The 20,053-nt window shown below is 44.5% G+C and overlaps 1 protein-coding gene and 1 long non-coding RNA gene across 5 annotated transcripts in view; one reads left to right on the top strand and one right to left on the bottom strand.

The window, feature by feature from the left end:
- Positions 1-539: 539 nt before the first annotated feature.
- The window catches only part of LOC119235766 (CD48 antigen-like), a 28,531-nt gene continuing 9,017 nt past the window's right edge, over positions 540-20,053 (bottom strand). The window contains exons 2-6 of one of the 4 annotated variants that reach the window (XM_037499320.2): positions 11,879-12,241; positions 7,179-7,478; positions 5,145-5,261; positions 4,757-4,857; positions 540-2,860 (exon numbers count right to left, since the gene is read on the bottom strand). In XM_037499320.2, coding sequence (XP_037355217.1) covers positions 2,750-2,860; positions 4,757-4,857; positions 5,145-5,261; positions 7,179-7,478; positions 11,879-12,241 — 992 coding nt within the window. In that variant the 3' untranslated portion in view covers positions 540-2,749. Of the gene's footprint in view, positions 2,861-4,732; positions 4,858-5,144; positions 5,262-7,178; positions 7,479-11,878; positions 12,242-20,053 lie in introns of all 4 variants that reach the window. The other 3 variants (XM_037499319.2, XM_037499318.2, XM_037499321.2) reach the window with 3 other exon arrangements.
- Positions 6,628-20,053, top strand: part of LOC119235767 (uncharacterized) — a 29,662-nt gene continuing 16,236 nt past the window's right edge. The window contains exon 1 of the long non-coding RNA XR_005122911.2: positions 6,628-6,871. This is a non-coding gene — a long non-coding RNA (uncharacterized LOC119235767). The remainder of the gene's footprint in view (positions 6,872-20,053) is intronic.

Raw genomic sequence — 20,053 nt, forward strand, 5'->3', positions numbered from 1 at the left:
GAGGCCTGGGATTCTATCTTTGTGACACCAACTTACAAAAGCTCATTAGCAGTAATGTAACAGGGACCTACTATGGGTACAAATGCCCAAGGAAGAACTAATTTATTCTGTGATTCCAGTAGTGTAGTAGGTGTGTATGCATGGCGATTTCAATGAAGCTGTGGCATTAATTTTTTTTTCAGATGAATTAAGCAATTTTACAGACGTAGCAATGTCACCTGGTAGAGTTTCCATTAAGATGTGTGCAGGGTAAGATAAAAAAGCATCAGGCTTTTCTGCCTTCCAGCCATTAGGATTGATGGAACTGTGTGGTCCTGAATGCATGCCTATTGGTGGGCACCTGGAGTAGGATGTGGGCATGCCTAAGTGGATACACCTGGGCCGAGAGACTGGGTTTATAAGGGCGGCGTCACAAGGACACCAGAGGAAGAGCAGAGCAGCAGAGGGAATGAGAGTGAAAGAGAAGCAGAGACCACCAGAGACCACCAGAGAATGCCGGAGAGCCCAGAAAGAGTGAAGACTTGCTGAGGGCTGGGAGGCCTGCCAGCCTCCTGGCTTCCCAGCACCCCTGCCTGCCGTGTACCTGGCAGATCCCAGTAAAAGACTGCAAAAGCCAGTGAGGGCTCCAGGACTCTCCTTACCCAATCTGCTCAGATCATAGAGATCCTGCTCCATGGCCTTCCTGCTGTTACAATGTGGTCGACTGTTTTGAACTAACAAAGCCTTGAATAGTGTCAATAAACATGTAAAGTAACACTGTATATTCAATTATAAAAATAAGTAAATACAGGGCCTCTCCTGGTGGCGCAGGCATTTGAGCACCTTGCTGTGAAGCTGTCGCAGCCTCTGCAGCACCGGTTTGATCCTGGCTGGCCAGCGAGGGTCCCACATGGCGCGGCAGACCTCTCCTGTCGCATCCACTACTCCCTTCAGCAGTGTATTTCATCAGTCTGCCTGTTCTCTTCCCTGCTGTCTCTGGTGAATCCTCTCACCCTCCCACACATCTGGCCTGTACCCCGGTTCTTGTATAAAAATAAATTAAAAAAAAAATACAACCTGATCTGAACATACATTTTTTCCCAATAATCCCAACATTATGATTTAGTGTCAGCAAAAGAAACACACCCATCAAGTTACATTGTTTGTAAGATTGAATATCAGTTTGAATAACCATTGCTTCTTTGTTTTACTATTATCTTTATATGTATTTATTTTTGGTTTACTTATAAAAGCCATATATAGGTTCATGTTCATACATAGTTTCATGTTCATATAACTTTAAGTAACATAATAAAAACACTGGTAAATGGGAATTCTTTTCTTTAAAAGGAAACTTTTAGTCTATCAAAAAATTCTTGAATTATTAGTGAGGATAAAAGGAATCTTTCATATGTACAACACAAATACCAAACTTTCAAAGAAAAACAAAAAATACAGGAGAATTGCATTTTTGACTAGCGATGCAATAATCCCAAATAAAAATATTTTCAAAGAGTAGCACATTAAAAGGATAATGCATTGACTGGGATTTATTCCAATAATGTAAGGATAACTCAGTTTCAAATGACTGTATTGTTAATAAATAAAAAAAGAGAAAACCTTGTGACATCACAGATGATAAAGGAGAAACAATAAAATTAACATTTCATTCTTGGATGAAGGGTTCCCCTGTCATACTCAGATGTTCAAGAAGCAGAGTATAGTGGCAGGATGGCCACATGGCAGGATCTCTATGACCCAAGCAGAAGGGTGAAGGAGCAGAGTCCTGGAGCCCTCAGTGGCTTTTTCAGGCTTTCATTGAGTTTACCAGGCACATGGCAGGCAGGGGTGCCTGCAGACTGAGAGGCTGGCTGCCCTCACAGCCCCTGGTGAGTCTTCACTCTTTCTGGGCTCTCCGGCACTGTAATGGCAGGAGGACAGGGAGCAGGATCTCTATGATCCTAGCAGACAGGTAAAGGAGAAGTCCTGGAGCCCTATATGGCTTTTTCAGGCTTTTTTTGGGATTCATCAGGTACACAGCAGGTAGAGGTGTTGGGAAGCCGGGAGGCTGGCAGGCCTCCCAGCCCCCAGCAAGTCTTTACTCTGTCTGGGCTCTCCGGATTTTCTTGTGGCCTCTGCTTCTCTCTTTTCTCTGTTCTTTCATTCTCTCTGGTTTCTGCTCTTCCTCTGGCATCCCTGTGATGCCACCCTTATAAGCCCAGTCTTAGCCCAGGTGAATCCCGTCTACATCTGCTCACACCCTACTCCAGGTGCCCGCCATCAGGCATGCATTCAGGACCACAGGGTTCCGTCATCTATCCTGATGGCGGGAGAGCAGAAAAGCCTGATACTTTTTCACTTACCCTACAGGCATTCTCTCGTGACCTCTGCTGCTCTGCTGGTCTTCTCTTTTGCTCTCGTGATGTTCTCATGATGCTGCCCTTATAAGCCCAGTCTTAGCCCAGGTGTATCCACCTATGTATGCCCACACCCTACTCCATCATCAGGCATGCATTTAGTCTAATGGCAGGAGGGTGGAAAAGCCTGATGCTTTTTATTTACCCTACACAGAGTCACTGCTCATAGCCTTTACAGTGGGAAAATGGTGGTGGGGGCCCAAGGGAACTGCTAGCTCAAAAGCATGAGTCAGAAAGACTTGGGGTCCAGCCCCTGTTGTATCTTAAGGAGAGTTCTCTGGGGACCTTGGGCTACAGAATGCTGTGGGACTTAATTTGCCAAGACCCTTCACTGACCCCCATATCTTCATGGTCTAGGGACTCCCCTGGGGTTCTGGGCTTGCCCGGATCTTCTCATAGACAGTGCAGACTGCTGTAGAATCTCTGGGGCTCCGTGCACGGCAGGTGTCCTTCTGTAGGTCTTTCTACAATTGAAGCAGAGTCAGGAGTGGGTTCACCAGCTCCTAAGCATTAGGTGCCTGCTCAGTCAAGCTACCCTTTTCCTGTGCTCCTCCTGCAGGCAGTCCTGGCCGCAACTCTGATAAGTACCCAGAATACAGCTTCAGTACAGGCCTCTGTCCTCTCCCCAAGCTGCTTCCCCCACCCTCCCCACGTCCACGGGGCTCAGTGCTTCTCCCCTTTTAGGCTCTTTCCTGGTGAGGCTCTCCCTGGCAGCCTCAGTGAGAATCACACATGAGCCCCCATTTGCTGTATTTTTTCCTGCACTTATCATCTAACATTCATTTTTTGTTTGTTTTGTTTTTCTTCCCTCCTCTAATCTAGAATGTATATTCTAAAAGGTCAAGGAGTTTGCTGTTTGTTGACTGCTGTAGCCAGATCAGAACAATCTGGAAACGCAGTAAACAGTAAATATTTTTTACAGAATTCTCTTGTGGAAGAAACTTGTAAACCATCTTGAATGTTCTCTTTACAAAGTGCTTTCAAAAACAGCAAAGCATCAGATAATTGCAAGACAGTTGGGCTGTAATCCTCACTTTATAAAGGAAGAAGGCGATGCTGGGGAGTAAAGTGATATTGTAAGTTGACAAGAAATCAGTGTCAGAGCTGGATTTCATGTCCAGTTCTCCCGACTCTGTCCTTCATGTCCCCCCTCTCTCCCTGAGTTGGTCTCCCCGTGTCCTGGGAGGGCACTCATTCTCCACACCAGGCTGGCCACTCCCCCAAGGCCAGGGACTGAGGTGTCAGGGGCTTCAGGACAGGCTCAGTGTCTGGGCCAGATGTCACCTGACTTTTTTCTCCATCCGAAAGCCACACATTGCTCCCCACTGGGGCTTCTCTGGTACAGGGTGTTGGGGTTTGGGTCCCAAGGAGGTATTTCCCAAGTCCCCTGAGGCCCAGGTCAGATGGAGCATAGCTCAGAGGGGCCAAGGGGAGAAGTCGCAGGATGGAGGTGCTCAGAAAACTGGGGACAGCGCACAGCAGGCTGGGCTGGGAGCAAGGTCACCCCCATTCTGTTGTGTGCTCGCCCCAGTTCTCTGCCAAGTCCGTCTTCCTCATGGATCCCAAATTCCCCCATTGTAAACTGCTGGGACCAGACCAGAAGGTTTCTCATGTCCCGCTGCTCTGTGGGGCCATGATCCAGAGTTGCCCCATCTTTAGAGAGGTCAGGGGAGATGGGACAGGAGGGTGTGGCATGACTGGGCTGCTCCCAGGAGTCCAGACCTGGGTTCTGCCTGCTCTCCTGCTCACTCCCTAGCCCAGGGGTCCTCAAAGTGGGGGGACCAGGAGCATCAGCATCACATGTTAGAAATACACTTTCTCAGGGCTGCCCTAACCATGGAGGCAGAAGCTCTGGGAGTGGCCCGTGCTGGGGCCACCTGTGCTTCACCAAGCCCCTCAGGTGTTTCTCATGTGAGCTCAGCTAAGGACCATTGCTTCTGGGGAGCCCCCAGTGTTCTCTCCTCCTCCAACTTGTCCTGCCTCCAGGTCTCCCCCTCCAAGATCTTGATGGATCTTGCCATCTGGGATCACAGTTTCAATTTCCAAATGAGGGTCAATGAGATGCGTGGGGGGAGGGGGGATTGTATCTTTCAGAGGAGCAACAAAGCCTTCACCCACAGGTGGCATAGATGGTGGGATCGCAGGCAGGTAGAGGAAGGTGACCTGCAGTGTGGGGGAGGATAGGGCTTGCCAGATGCTCCTAGTTCCGCCCATCTGCCCCACCTCCAGAGCCTGCCAGTGGCCCCTGCTTCTGCTTCCTTTAGGTCATTCAGAAAAGGCAGGGCTTCTGAGCTCACATCAGCTGTTGTGTTCTGACTTGACTCCCTTAGACCTACCTGGGGCTGTCTCAGGGGGCTGACCTTCGAATACTTGGCCTCTGCATTGCTGTAGACGTCGTACTCGGGCAGCTCAGCAGGTTCTCCTGGGGGAAGGGCCTGAGGAGCAGCTGCCCAGGATGCCCCTGCACACAGCAGACACTCCATGAGGGGTGCACAACTGGGGTGATCTCTGTCAACCCCAGGGCAAGGCAGCTACCTCTCCACAGGCTGCACATTCAGGCCCCAGCTCCTGCCATCCAGCCCCCCTCCATTCTGGGCGTGCACACAGCTCCCACAGAGCCCTGCTCTACCCTGCCTTCTGCAGGTGATGCACAGGGGAGCCCATGTCCCCTCCAGCCCTCCCCCCTCCATGTGCTCCCCTCCCCCAGGTTTCCCTACCCCAGGGTGTTCCTGAGGTCCCAGAACCTACTTTTCCCAGTCTTCCTCTTCATCCTCACCCAGACCCACACTCCAGCCCCCAGGATCAGCATCAACATCAGAACCATGGGAAGGATGCTGCTCCAGATCCATTTTCTCTGAACAGAGCCTGGGGATCAAGGGCTAGTGTCAGATCTGCCTCTCAGGCTGGGGGCCAGGCAGAGGGAGCAGAGGGGTTCTGCACCCCAAGTGTCCTGCTGAGGGTCGTCTCCTTCCCAGTCTCCCTTCCCACTGGCCATATCACATTAATGTTTCTTCTGTGTGACTCTGTCCCGATTCCCCACAGGAAGCTCGGAGGCCACCCACTAGCTGGATATGCCACTGCTCATCCCCTCAGCCTGCCTCTTAATTCTCCTCTCAGATTCCCTGAAGAGACATATATTCCTGGAAGGAGAAGAGATGGAAGAATCACGAAACCTCAGGGCTTGTTCTATTCTCAGTTTGGGATGCCTGTCTCACGCTGCCACAAGAAAACTCCTGTTCATCCTCAAGGCCCAACTCAGGTATCCCCTTCTCTGAGACCTTCCCCAACTCCTGCAGCAGCTACTCTGTTTCTTGTAGTCCTTTTTGTACTCGAACCATATACTTTGGTGGTTTTCCCCAAATTTTATTGTTTTTCCAATCATTTACATGAATATATAACTTGGGGTCTTCACCCCTTCATATGTGCATAGCTTCACTCACCCTCCAGCAAAGCTCCTATGCTGATGTCCTAGAATCTTCCCTCCCCTCCCGCTCCTGCTACCATCCCACCCCCTCTGGCAGCCACTGTATTTTCCAGGGTCTAAAGGTTAGTTTTGTTGTGCTTTGCCAGTATGCTTTCTTTCGAACCATATACTTTGTATTTGCTTCAGCCACAGCACTTAACCAATTACTTTATATCCAGAAATTACTCATCTTCTTTGACTATTTTCTAAAAATTATGGACACAATCTGTGACATACACTGGATTAACAATTTTATGTAGATTGCTTCTTTTAGTCCTCACCACAGTCCTAGGAAACAGATAAAATTCTTATCCATATCACTTGAAGGCTCCAAAAGTTAAGTGTCCAGGGCCCACAGCCAGGGTGTGGTGACACTACACACACACACACTCACACACACTACACCGTAAGTCCTTGAGGACAGGGATTGTCTGGTTTTTCACAGACCCCTTCCCCCCCACGCTGCACATAGTAGGTGCTCACTCCAAGTGTGAGGGTTGAATCCTGAGTGGCTGAGTGAGGAAATGACGCTGAAGAGACTATTCCGCCCATGTAAGCAGCCACGCTGGGGGCCGGGCAGTGGGAGGGGCAGCAGAACTGACCATCACCTTCCCTTCCGTCACTTGGCCCTGACCTGTCGTCCTAGGAAAGTAGGGGGTTTGGATCTGTATGAAACTAGGACCCAGGGCTCCCCCCTCCTGACTCTGTACAGCCTTTTATGTAGCAGAGGTGACAGCATAGGTGGCTGGGGGGGGGAGGGGCGGCGTGTGGCAATGACCATGGTAACCACAGGGGCTCTCGCTGCTCGGAGGAGAGCTGAGCTGGGTTGTGCTCTCAGCAGTGGTGAGCGTCCTCAGAATGACATGATTGGCCCGCAGCAGAGACGGGCATCCATCACTCTGAACACCCAACCCATGCAGGGAGGGACTCTGGGTCTGGCGGGCAAAGGCATTCCAGCGTGAAGGCTTAGTCCTTACTCCCCAAGCCTTTCTTCTCTCCTGATCATCTTCTGGTGAGTCATTCAGCCTCTCAGGCCCCTAGATGATGGGAAAGGGGTTACCGACATGCCAGCCCCACATTACTGTCCTGGTGATGCCACAATCTCCACATCTCCACATACTGGTCCAATTTCTGGCCTTGCTGGTGTGGAGACACTGAAGAGGCCTGGCTGCCCACTGGGTGGGGGCTTTTGGTTGTACCACAACAACAGCCTTAAAATGTTCCTCAGACCCACCATTTCCTCTGAGCCCTCCAGTTTGTCTCTCCCCCACTGTTACCCAAGAGCCCACTGTCATCACCCTTCCTGACAGCTCACTCACCCCCCGGTAGGCAGATGCTGTCCAGGTGCAAGGTCACATTCTTCCTGTCCACCGGGTTGCTGACCACACAGGTGAGGCTGGTGTTGGTCTGGTTCAGGAGCAGGGTCAGGCTTAGATTCCAGGGCTTGGGTGCCAGTCCCAGTGGCCCACTCTGCTCCAGCTCCCAGGGCAGGTCCTGGCTCTCCCAGGCCACTGTCAGGTGCTCTGTGACCCCAGGGACCCCACACTCCAGGCTGACCTTGCACCAGCCTGATGTGTGGGCTGATGAATGGATCAGAATCTGTGGGTGGGGGACAGGCTCTGGGATAAGGAGGGGCAAAAAGAGAAACTGAGCTTCAGAAGTGGATGCCCAGGCAAGTATCACCTGCTCTCTCTTATGTGACCCAGATGTGTGAGGTTTTCCGGAAGGAACCTACCCCCTCATCTGGGGTTCTGATTCCCAGCCCAGAGGCCCCTCTTGCTCACTAAGTCTAGATAATTAATAACTGATGTATATGATATACTTATACATGATAATCACATAAATTATTATTTGGTGCTAAAGTCAACATGGAAGGAACTTAAAATACAGTGGGAAGGGGCCTCACTGGTGGTGCAAGGGGTTAAGCACCGCACTGTGAAGCAATCCACAGCCTCTGCAGCATGAGTTCGATCCCCGGCTGGCCAGGGAGCAACCCACATGGCGCAGCAGACCTCTCCTGTCTCGCCCACTGCTCCTCTCAGCAGTGTATTTCAGTCAGTCTGCCTGTTCTGCTCCCCACTCTGTCTCTGTTGGATCCTCTCACCCCCTCCACACCTCTGGCCTGTACCCCAGCTCTTCTATGCATAAATAAATAAATCTTAAAAAAAGAAAGTGGCATTAATTAAACAGAAAGCAAAGAAAGATGACAAATAAAAAATATAAAGTAAGATGTCAGAAGCAGGTCCCTGCATATAAAAAAATTGAGTATTTTTAATGCATCATATCACTACATTTAATAAACAAGACACATTAAGTAAATCCAACTGTAAGCCATTTACATTAGCTAATGACACAGAAAGAATAAAAAGAAAGAGGTGGGAAATGATAGATAAGGAAAATGTTAATAAAATTATTGCAGGTAAGGGAATAGTCACTGAAGAACAAATAAAATAAATAAAATTTTAAACCAAAAAGATTAAGAAAGCCAAATAAAGACATTTTAGATGAATATCAGTTAACATGGTTGGGAAATATATAAATATGTAAATCAAATCAAAACCAAAACACTACTGAAAGTTGAAGAATAAACCATCAAGTCCACTATTACTATCCTGAATTATCTTACTCTGAAGGACACACCCACCTAGATTAGAGGGGAGGGCATAATTTAGGAGAAAACAGGTATTAGTAACAATGTGGCTAGTCTGACAGGAAGCTCGCTCCATACTCATTCCCAACCCCTCTAGGTCTTTGCCTTCCTCTGCTATAGCCTGGAGCTAAATTCTTATTTCCAGTCTTGCTAGCAGTTACATTGATTCTGAACAATGAAGTAGGAGGAAATCTGCCATGTGGGAGGAAAGGTCTTTACTGCTGAAAAGACAAATTCTCAAAACAAGAAATACTTTCCCCTTGTCCTTCCCCTTTGTCATCTCTATTGTGCAGTGATATTGGAGCAGCAGATACCTTGGCACTGAGGCAGCAGGCTGAGGACACAGCCTGTGTGCCAGGGATGGCAGAGCAGAAACACAGAGCAAGCCAAACCCCCCCAGGTACAGGGCTGAGGAGAGGGTGGATGTCAACAATGCTCTCTCTCCACTTCTTGTAGCCTGAGAAATAGAATTACCCACTCACTTAATACTTTAAAAATCAAGTTATATGCTAATTGTTCTGAAGCATATACCACATGTGCATAGATGATACTAAGATTTGTTCAGGAAAAATCAACAGGTGATTTTAAAAATCAAAGGAAAGTAGATTAATATCTGACTAAAAAATTAAAGCTCTAAGTACATGCCATTAGAAATGAAAATCAGAGCACAGGTAAGAAAAAGTATTTAAAATTATAAAGAAACTCTTTGTACAACTACATGTCAATAAATCAGTCACACAAATAACTCCCCAGTGCAAGGCAGACAGAAACAGGATCCCTAAAAGAATTAGGAAAAAGAATGTGCAACTTCAACATGGAAATACTCAGTTAATAGGAGTCAGAAAAGACCTTAGGACATGCAGTTGTGAAAGTCAAGAGGCAGGGGAGGGAGACTCCCAGGGGTGGTGGTGAGCAGGCAGTTCCTGAGACATCACTTCCCTCGGGGACAGTGGGGATGAGTGTACAGGGGAGCACGCACATCTGGAATGGAGACTGGGACTGGAGAACTGGTCTCTTAGCAAGGAGAGACAGAAGCCACCAGAAAAGGAAGGAAAGCTGAGAAACTGTAAGTGAGGAACAGTCACAGTTCCTTGAGAGGGACACCATCCCTCCCTCAACAGTCCCAGGCGCTCCCGTGGTGCTGCGTAGAGTGATAACTCAGTGTGAGAGCACAGCCTATTCCACAGCAGAACAAAGGACATCCAGGCAGCTGGTGACTGGGTTTGGCAGTGTGGAGAGAAACCTGGCCATCCCAGGGTGGTCTCTGGGCTCCCAGGACTGCCTGTGCCCATCCTTTGAGGGGGGGTGGGAAACATCTGCCCTTTCCTACTCCCCCCACACACAACGTCCCAATCTGTGCCTACAAAGAAACTACAAGAGGCTACAGTGAACTTGGCCAGGCCAGCAGCATTTTCAGGGTCACTTTGGAGAGGCAACCAAAGGGCTGGCCTGGAAATGGCACCACCCCTGGCATGTCTCTCTCCATACTGGGGAGAATGCAGCACCTCTGAGCATACTGCTCCAATAACCATTTTGGCAGAGTACTTCTACATGAGATGCTGCAGAAAGACTGAGTACCTGCCTTACCCACCCCTATGAGACCTGTGAGGCCGTGGCCACAGAGTCAGAAACTACAAGTAACCACAGGGACAGGTCTGCAAACAAGGGACTTCCTGGTTGCTGGTGACCAGGGTGGGGAATCAGTGCTCCTTTGGGCCCCCCCGATGCTTCTAATTTTCTACTGCTAGAAAATAAAGACCCTTAGGGGAGAAGATCTAATACAGCAAATGAACAGACAAAAAAGCAGAGGGCAACTTGAGACCTCAAGGGTGTACGTCACCACAGAAGGGAACAAGTCTCCAGAATCCAACCACAAAGATATGGAAGATTTTATCTTCTTATTGGGAGAAAGTCCAAAATTTCCATGGTAAAGAGAAAATGCAGAAAAAATGGAGAAAATGCAGAAAAAAAATGAATGACCTGAGAAATGCAATTAATGAACTCAAATTAGAAATTTAAGTTTTAAAAAAGAAAAGAAAGCATCAGTGGGTAGAGGAGTTATAGCGTTAAGATGAGATGGGTCTCTCACCATGAGAGGCTATCATGAGCAAAGTAAGTGTTGAAAGATTTAATTTGGGCACTGGTGGATTATCAGGGGATGGAAAGAAAGATGAAAGGAAAACAGCTGGAAACACTTCTTTTTTTTTCTGGTATCTCCTCTTCTCCAGCATTGAGTTTTTGATTATTGTGATTGTCAATCACAGCACCCTGACCCTGGTTTCAGGGGCGGGCACAAGTGGCTAATCAACCATCCTATTTCCCTGCCTGATCACCCACCTTAGGGTGGACTTATGACCCACGCCCAGTCACTAAGAGTCCTTCCCTGGAACTTTCCATGTGGAATGTTCCAGGAAAGACTCTTTGCTCTATGGTTGGCTTGGGCCCATAGCTGTCATAGTCCCCACTGTGTGGAGAAAGCCAAGAGAATAGAGGGGGAGAATGCGAGAGAAGCAGACATGAAAGGTATGACCCCTGACAGAGGACAGTGCCCATCAGCTTTCCAGCTTTCCAGTTCCCGTGACCACGAGGGCCTGAGGAGCCCCTTCATTGACCTTCCTCCTAGAGGTCTCTATATCTTTACAATAAACCCTCCTTCATTGATCTCATTTGAGCAGATTTCCATTTCTTGCTGTCAAAAGTAATAGGATGAGACTGTGTCCGCATGATATTACTCAGGAGGTATGCAAGTTTATCAGTCAAGGAGGAAAGGAGACCCTTCACCATAGGAAACCAGCTTGGACAGCAACCCAGTCAACCGTTCTCTTCTTAAAGCTTTCCCACCTACTGTGTGGGAGTTCTCACCCTCCCCCATATGCACTGGATGAGGATGTGCTGGTTGTGCAGGGCAGGAATGGTAGATGATGTCTCTGGAGAGCCATCAGTGTATGTCAAGGAGGAGAGAAGGGGTTAGAAAATTTTGAGCATGGCACCGGGTGGAAAATGCCTAGAATTGAGGCTGGACAGCCAAGAGGGCCTGGACTTCTTGTCCTGAGTGCCATCCATCCTGTAGAATAGGATGCGGAGCATTGTTTGCGTTTAAGCAGAAATATAACAGAAAGTGTTCTGCCTTTTAAAAAAGTCCAAATAGCAGTTGCATGGAGCGTGATTTGGAAGGAGAAAGAAATCAGAGTCAGTGAGGCCTCAGTGATAACCCAAGCAGAGGGGATGGAGGGAGGGCGGGTTGGAGGCAGAGAGTACCAAGGAGAAAAGAGAGTCATTTGGGGTTGGGAAGTAGGGTATGTCCTGATTTTAAGCTAACTTACTTAATGAGGTTGTGGAATGTCTGCTTGGGCCTGGCTCCCACCTTACCATATACACAGAGTCTGAAGGCTTTCTTCTGGGATGCTCCTGAGTGGAATTTGGTTTTCGCTGTATATATTCCACTCATTTCCGTTGTGAGATCTGTGATGGTCAAGAAGCCCATCTCTGTCAGGAAGAGCCTGCTCTTGTATTTTTCTTCAATTTTATACCATTCAGGAGCAGAGGTATTAGGCCTCCAGGACACCAGAAACTGTCCTTCTTTGTCCCCATGACCCCAGGTCCACTCAATCTCCCGAATGTCAGGGCATGAGGAGCAGTTCAGTGGCAGCTGGACAGACTCCCCAACAGCTTTTTCCAGTGTGGAGGGAAAGCTGGGGTCTTCGGCTGTCTGGGAACCTGGCAAAGAAATAGCTAAGAATGGAGGTGAAAGGAAAGATTATGTCATATCTGGTACATGTTTTCACATCACATTACTTTATATTTATAAAATGAAGCTGCAGAGGTGACTTGCTAAGGTGTTGGGCTGGCCTAGAACATGATAGTTTTGATTTAAGCTCATGTCTGCTGCCCTCCCAGACTCTTGTTCTTTCCTTTTCTTGCAGCTTGCACTGCACAGCTTGCAGCCCAATTTCCTGGAGCTGGTTTAATTCCGGGAAAAAGAAAGTGATCTTATTAAAGTTGATAAACAATAATTCAATTCCCCCATTTGTTTATCTACACCAGAAGAAAATCATTTCAGCTTTCTCTGTTGCCAGCATGTTTTCTTCAGTCTACTGCAGTGTTGCTTCTGGTCCCCCACTCCACTGAAAATACTCTTGATCGAATCACTAATAAGGCCTTAAAATGATGAAATCTAGTTGTCACTGGTCAGTCCTAGTTTTACAGTACCATCTTGTGGTATTTGACATGCAACTAGCTTCTATTCTTCATATTCCACTTTTTGGTACAAATTTGTGCTCCTTTGGGTCAGTCTGCCTTCATTCAACAAATGCTAATGAGCGGGACACTGTTGGGGTTACTCTAGACACAGGGGAGAACCAGCACCAGGGCCTGCTCTTGGAGCTTCCCTTCTAGTAAAGGGGTTGCTGAAAACTCAGGGGAAACGAAGGACTTCAGATCATTAAAAAACTATAAAGGAAAATAAAAAAGAGCAGATTTCTCATCTGCTGCCTCTAATCTGAACTTTCTTCTCTTATCTGTGCATTTTTCTGTTTATTGAGGCAGAGCCCACCTCCCACTATTGAATTGAAGATGCCAGACACTCATTCTTCAGCCTCCTTTGCTGCAGAGGTGGCACATGACCTGGACATGTCCAAAAATATGCCCCTTCCCTGGACATTCAAATACAGGCTCATGGCATGAAAAGAACTATGGCATCTGTGCTCTTTGCAACAGTAACTGCATCAGCCACACCCAGTTGCCTGAGGCAGTGGCAGCGTGTGGGACAGAGCTAGTGTCCAGAGTCAGTGGTGTTGGGGTGCAGCTGTGATGTCTGTGCCAGAAGTGACAGATCAGCTTTTACTGCACCAGCTCCAGTGCAGGATAGGGTGTGATTTCTGGACAAACAGTATCAACGCCTGATCACCTGGACTCCCCAAAGATGGGAGGGCCGCCTGGCATCCTCTTATATGTACATTCAGTTAGATGATTTCTGATGCTGTTAACCAAGAACACTGACTGACACTTAGGATAATGAGAATAGTGATTTGGTGGAGGTGGAGGGTGTGGGGAGTTAATCAAGGAGAGTCCTATGAAGGGTTAATAATTGAAGTGAACCCTGAGAGATGAGTGTTTCAGGCAAAGGAAGAGTTCCCAGTGCAAAGTTCCCAGTGCAGAAATGATCTTGGCTGGAAGCGGGCAGAGGGAGTAGATTGGAGCAGAATGAGTGAAGAGGAGCGCTGAGGACAGGGACCAGGAGGAAGGAAACCTCTGTAGGTGGGTAGGGAGTTTGGGTGAATCTAGTGCAAGAGGAAGACACTGAGTGATTTTTAGCAGAGTGATATCATGTGATTTACATTTTTAATGATCACTTTAGAATAGATACCATGTGGAGAATAGTTTATAGGGGGCAAGAGTAGAGGAAAGATTCTTGTTAGAAGGATCTTACAAAAGGTAAAGTGACAGAAGGCAGGTGCAGGACATGGGGAGAAGTGTAGCTATTCAGGAAAAAATTGGAGGCAGAATTAGCAGGGGCTGCTGATAGATTTGGATGCTGAAGTGAAGGAAAAGAAGAATGTCCAGGTTTCTGGCTTAAACAACTGAATAGACAGAGTGACATTAATGGAGATCAAATTAATATGAACCTAGGGAGGAGCAGGTTTGGGTGAGGAGAGACATAAAACAAAAACTCAGTTGTATTTATTAATACTTATTTTTAATTGAGGTAATGCTAGGATACCCCCACTATAGTGCACCCACCACCAAATCACCCACAGTCCACAGTGCTTCCTTCCTTCTCAGAAGCACTCAGTTTGGGACATGCTAACATCGGCTTCCAAGAGCAGATGTGGAGCAGGCAACAGCGTGTGGGTCTGAGTCTCAGGGAAAGGCCAGCATGGTCACTCTCCTTAAAGGCAGGATGTTAGCTACCTCAGTGGAGAGGAGTGCAGCCAGAGAGGAAAGGGAGCACCGCACTCACCACACTCACCACCAGAGGGTAGAAGGAGAAGGGAGGAGGGGAGCAGCTAGGGGGGATACCTTGGGAGCTTGAGTCACAAAGGCCCCAGGAGGAATGTGTTCAAGAAGGAAGGGGTGGGTGATGGTGGCAGCATGCTCAGTAGAAGTCAGCGAGCTTCTAGGCTTTTCTCTTCCTCCTTACTACTTTCAACATTACTCTGTGCTTCTCCATTCCTTTACTACCTACATTCCTAGTGCATGTTTCTCTGCTTTTATGTTAAAATATTCAATGTTACAACTCCTGCCCTCTCTTTCCCACTTCTTACCACCCCTCAAGAAGACAAAACACAAAACACTCATTAACCCACCTTCTCTGCTCTCCCCACCCCATGTAATGGTCTTACCCTCTCCAGGCAACATCCATCCAACTTAGAGATTTTCCCGAAATACTCAAGTGGTCTATTTCTAGACTATTTTTAGATTCTTTTTTCCTGAAAATATGACTCATTCACTTTAAGAATCTTTACATATCACTGAAGTAACAAATTTCCAGTCACACTACCATTATCCATTGTGGCTCTTTGCTTTCCATGATTTATTCTTTTTCTTTCCCTACTCTGATGATCTCTGTTGTGGTTAATTGTTGTTTCATTAAGAAGATTCTGAGGACATTATTCAAATGTGCTCTGTGGATAATATATTCCCTGAATCATTACTTAAGTGTCCAGAGTTTCTCATAACCTGACAGTAGGTGACACTGCGGCTGACTTGAAGGGTTTGTGGTTGCTATCACTTCTTTTTCGTGCACAGATGACTTTTCTCTGTCATCAAGCTTCTGGTTTGGAAGAAAAGTTTCCTGATTTTTTTCATTTCAAAGTATTTTACTTTAGGAAATTTCCTATGTTTTTGTTTCTTTTTGTCGTATTTCCAGAAATGTTCCAGCATGTGCTTAGCACGTCTCTTTGTCCTACTAAAGCAAAATTCTTATACATACAACAAACACTAAAAAGCATAACATTCAGTGGTATCTTGTGTCTTCACAGTGTTGTGTAACCATGCCCTCTCTCTAGTTTCAAAATAGGATCATCATCCCAGATTATACTCTGTCCATTAAGTAATCACTCCTTCCCCTCCCCAATCCTTTGGGAGGCACTAATCTGCTTTCTGTCTCTGCATTTCCCTGTCCTGGCAAACCAAATGAAGAGAATCACACAATGTGAAACTGCTTGTGTCTGGTTTCACTTAGCATAGTGTTTTTAAGTTCATCAAATTATAACTTGCATCAGTACATTTTCCCCTTTTATTGCTGGGTATTCTGTTGTATTTATAAACCACAATTTGTACATCTGATGTATTGATGTACATGTGAGTTGTTTATATATTTTAGCTATTATGAATAATGCCTTTATAAACATTTATGAAAAAGGCTCTATGTGGACATACGGTTTATTTTCCCTTGGATATATATCTAGGAGAGGACTTTCTGGGTCACATGGTAATACTAAGCTTGATTATTTTTTTTAAAGAATTGCCTAATAACACCCACTGTTTTCCACAGTAACGGCACCATTTCACATTCCTAACAGCAATGTACATGGCTTTATTTATCGACATCTTTGCCATTACCTGTCATTTTCCCTTTTTTTCCCATCTCAATGGCTGTGAAGTCCATCTTATTTGTGGTTCAATTAGCATTTCCTTAGTAACCAATAATGTTGAACATCATTTCATGCACTTGTTAGCTATTTGTGTATTTTCTTTGGAGGAAAATACACATCCTTTGCCCATTTGAAAAATAATTTTATTTTCCCTTTTTGCTGTTGAGTTGTGAGAGTTCTTTTTTTTTTTAAAGATTGATTTATTTATTTTATACCCGGGTACAGGCCAGATGCGTGGGAGGGTGAGAGGATTCACCAGAAACAGAGCGGGGAACAGAACAGGCAGACTGAGGAAGTAAACTGCTGAGGGGAGCAGTGGGCAAGGCAGGAGAGGTCTGCCGCCCAATGTGGGACACTTGCCAGCTGGCCCGGATCGAACCAGTGCTGCAGAGGCTGCGGACAACTTCACAGCTGGCGCTCAACCACCTGCACCACCACGGGAGGCCCGAGAGTTCTTAATATTTTCTGATTTTCTGGATACTGAAACCTATCCTGTTACTTGTCTTTTTATAGTCTTAATATCTTTTACTCCACCAAAGTTTTCATTTTAATAAAGTCAAATTTGTCTATTTTTTAATATTGTTGTTCATGCTTTTGATGTCAAGTCCAAAAATCCAAATCATAGGTCAAATTGGCAAATCTGAGATCATGAATAATTTATCTCTATTTTCTTCTAATAGTTTTATAGTTGCAGCTGTTATATTTAGGTTTTTGACTTTTCATTTGTTTGATTTCATTTTTGTATATGATATGAGGTAGGGATGGTATTTCATTATTTTGTATGTGACTACTCAGTACCATAGAATGATCTTGAAAATCAATTGGTTATAGATGTTTGAGTCTATTTCTGGGCTCTTAATTCTATTACCTTAGTCTATATATCCATTCCATGTCAATACCACACTGTTTTGATCACCATAGCTTCATAGCATGTTTTGAAATTGGAGATGTGAGTCCTCCATATGAATTTGAAGTTCATCTTTTCCATTTCTGAAAAAGAAATTTTGATAGGGACTGTATTAATTTAGGGGGAGTATTGCCACCTTAACAATATTGTCTTCCAACTCATGAACGTCTTTCATTCATTTAGTTTTTTTAATTTTTATCATCAATATTTTGTAGTTTTCAGTGTAAAAGTCTTTCATCCACTTGTTAAATTTACTCCTTCATTTTTTCCCCAAAGCTATCATAGTAAATTGTTTTTCAAATTTCCTTTTTCAGATTGGCTGTTGGTGGTATAGCAAAACAAAATAGAATTTTTGTCTGTTGGTTTTGTACCCTACAACTTTGTTAAATCTATTAACTCTGGTAATTGTGTGTTTATGTGGTTATATGGGATATTCAATAGATAGATTCATCTGAAAATAGAGACAGTTCTACTTCTTCCTTTCCAGTTTTTGTCTTTCTTTTTCTCACTTAATTACTTCATGGATGACATTGAGTAGTAGTTGTAAAACTGAGGATCCTTGTCTTGTTCATGACCTTCAAGGGAAAACATTATCTTTCATGATTGAGTTTGATATTTGTTGTGAGTTTTTCATAAATGTTCTTTATCATGGTAAAAAAGTTTCCCTAGGTTCCTAGTCTTCTGAGTATTAATCATGAAATGGTATTGAATTTTACCAAAAGCTTTTCTGAATCTATAAAAGTAATCATGTATTTTTTTCCTTTGTTCTATCAACATGATGTGTTATATTGACTGGGTTTCTTTTTTTTTGAATTACTGTTGCATTTTGGGAACTAATCCCACTTGGTAATAGTATATAATCCCTTTAATGGGCTGCTGGATTCAATTTTCTAACATTTTGTTGGAGGTTTTGTATCTATATTCATCGGGAATATCAGTCTATAGTTCATATCTTGACCATGGTATAAGAATAATGGCAACTTCACAGAATAAATTCCATCCTCTTCTATTTTGGGGGGAAAAAATGAGTAGGATTGGTGTGATTCTTTAAATATTGGATAAAATTCATCAATAATTCCATGTGCTCCTAAACTTTTCTTTGGGAGGAAGCTTTTCATTCTCATCTCTTCTGATTACTTATATCTCATTTCTTTGTTATGTGTGTTTATATTTTCTATGTATTTTTGAGCCAATTTGGGTTATTTTTGCATTTCCAGAAATTATTAATTTCCATATATCAATATGTTATTGAGTTTGTTAAATTTCCATTCTTCATGAAATTATCTTTTAATTCTTTTAATTTCTATAAGGTCAGTAACATCCCCACTTTAATATCTGACTTTAGTTAATTGCATCTACTACCTTTTTTTCTTAGATTAAGTACAAGTTTGTCAACTTTGTTGATCTTTTTTTAAAAAAACAAACTTGTGTTATAATTTAACCTGCTATTTTTCAAAGATTTATTTATGCATACAAGAACTGGGGTACAGGCCAGAGGTGCAGGGGATGAAAGGATTCACCTGAAACAGAGTGGGGAACAGAACAGGCAGATTGACTGAAATATACTGCTGAGGGGAACAACAGGCGAGACAGGAGAGGTCTGCTTCACCATGTGGGTCAGCATCCTGGCTGGGGATGGAACTCGTGCTGCAGTGACTATAGACAGCTTCTTAGAGCTGCAACTTAACCCCTTGTGCCACCAGGGAGCCCCTACTTTATTTTCTACTTTCTATCCCACTTATCGCTGCACTAATCTTTGTTATTTCCTTCCTTTTGTGAGTTTTGCATTTATTCTTTTTATGGTTCCTTAAAGTGTAAATTTAGATTGTTGATAAGAAATTTTTCTTATTTTTTAATGTGGATATTTATAGCCATAAAGTAATCTCTGAAAATTGCTTTCAATGCATCCCATAAGTTTTGGTATGTTTTGTTTCATTTTTATTCATCACAGGCTATTTTCTAATTTCTTTAGTGATTTTCTCTTTTGTTCATTAGCCGTGTAAGGGTGTATTGTTTCCATGTAATCAAAAATCTTCCCTTTTTCTTTTGGTTATTGACTTCTACCTTCATTCTGCCAACCACTCAGTCATCAACCAGGCAGGAAATAAAACACAACTCAGGTTTTAGGAGGATAACACTCTTGTTGCTTCTCTGGCACCAGCAATTTCCACCAGAAACATGGCTGCCATCTCTGTGGCTGCTTGCCATGGAGCTGCGGAGGACAGGATGGTAGCCAACTCAAAAACATCAAAATTTAACAACCTCTTTCTTCATCAAGCACTCCTTTAGATGCTTCAAGTGTCAGAGTATAGGCCAAGTTCTGAAATAGTTGTTTCTGATAGGTCTTCCTTGTTAAATAGTTGTTTTGTGAGGAGACTGTTTCCTGGAGTTACTTACTCTTCCATCTTTAGTGATGCCACTCACAGTGCATATTCTTAGCTAAAAAAATCCTATCTGGAACTCAATGGGTCCTTTTAGTCTTATCACTTATTTCTTTCTTCAGGTGAACACAATCTCTCTGCAACTTTTATAATATTTTTACTTCCCTCTGTTCCATGCTATCCTTCTGGAGTTTTCACCACTCACATATTAGAAAAATTCAATCCATCCTCTATATCTGTTATAAATTCTATAAATTTTTCCATCTTTTTTGTTGAGGGCATGTGTTTTGAGATGTTTTATTTTTCTGGGCTTCCATGTCACTGCTTTGATATTTAACAGAGGCCATTATTTCCTTTAATTTACCATATAAATTACCATATAACTTTTTACAATTTGGAAAATTGGTTTTATTTAGTTCCAGAAAGCCTTTTACCATTTTTTAAGTTAACACTGAGTATTTCTCAATGCTGTACACTAGGGAAACTTTTAAAAGGTACAGTGCCTACACCAGAAATTCCAACTTCATTATGTCTGTATTGGGTTTTAAAACATTCTTTAGATGCTTCTAAATTACAGCTAGTGTTGAGAATTATGCTGCAGCTGTATTTCACTAAGTCACTGCTATTCAAGGTGTGTCCCAAGCACCAGCAGCATCAGCAT

Source organism: Talpa occidentalis, unplaced genomic scaffold (assembly GCF_014898055.3).
Source record: "Talpa occidentalis isolate TD23 unplaced genomic scaffold, MPIMG_talOcc4v2.1 talOcc4.9, whole genome shotgun sequence".
Classification (NCBI taxonomy): Eukaryota; Metazoa; Chordata; class Mammalia; order Eulipotyphla; family Talpidae; genus Talpa; species Talpa occidentalis.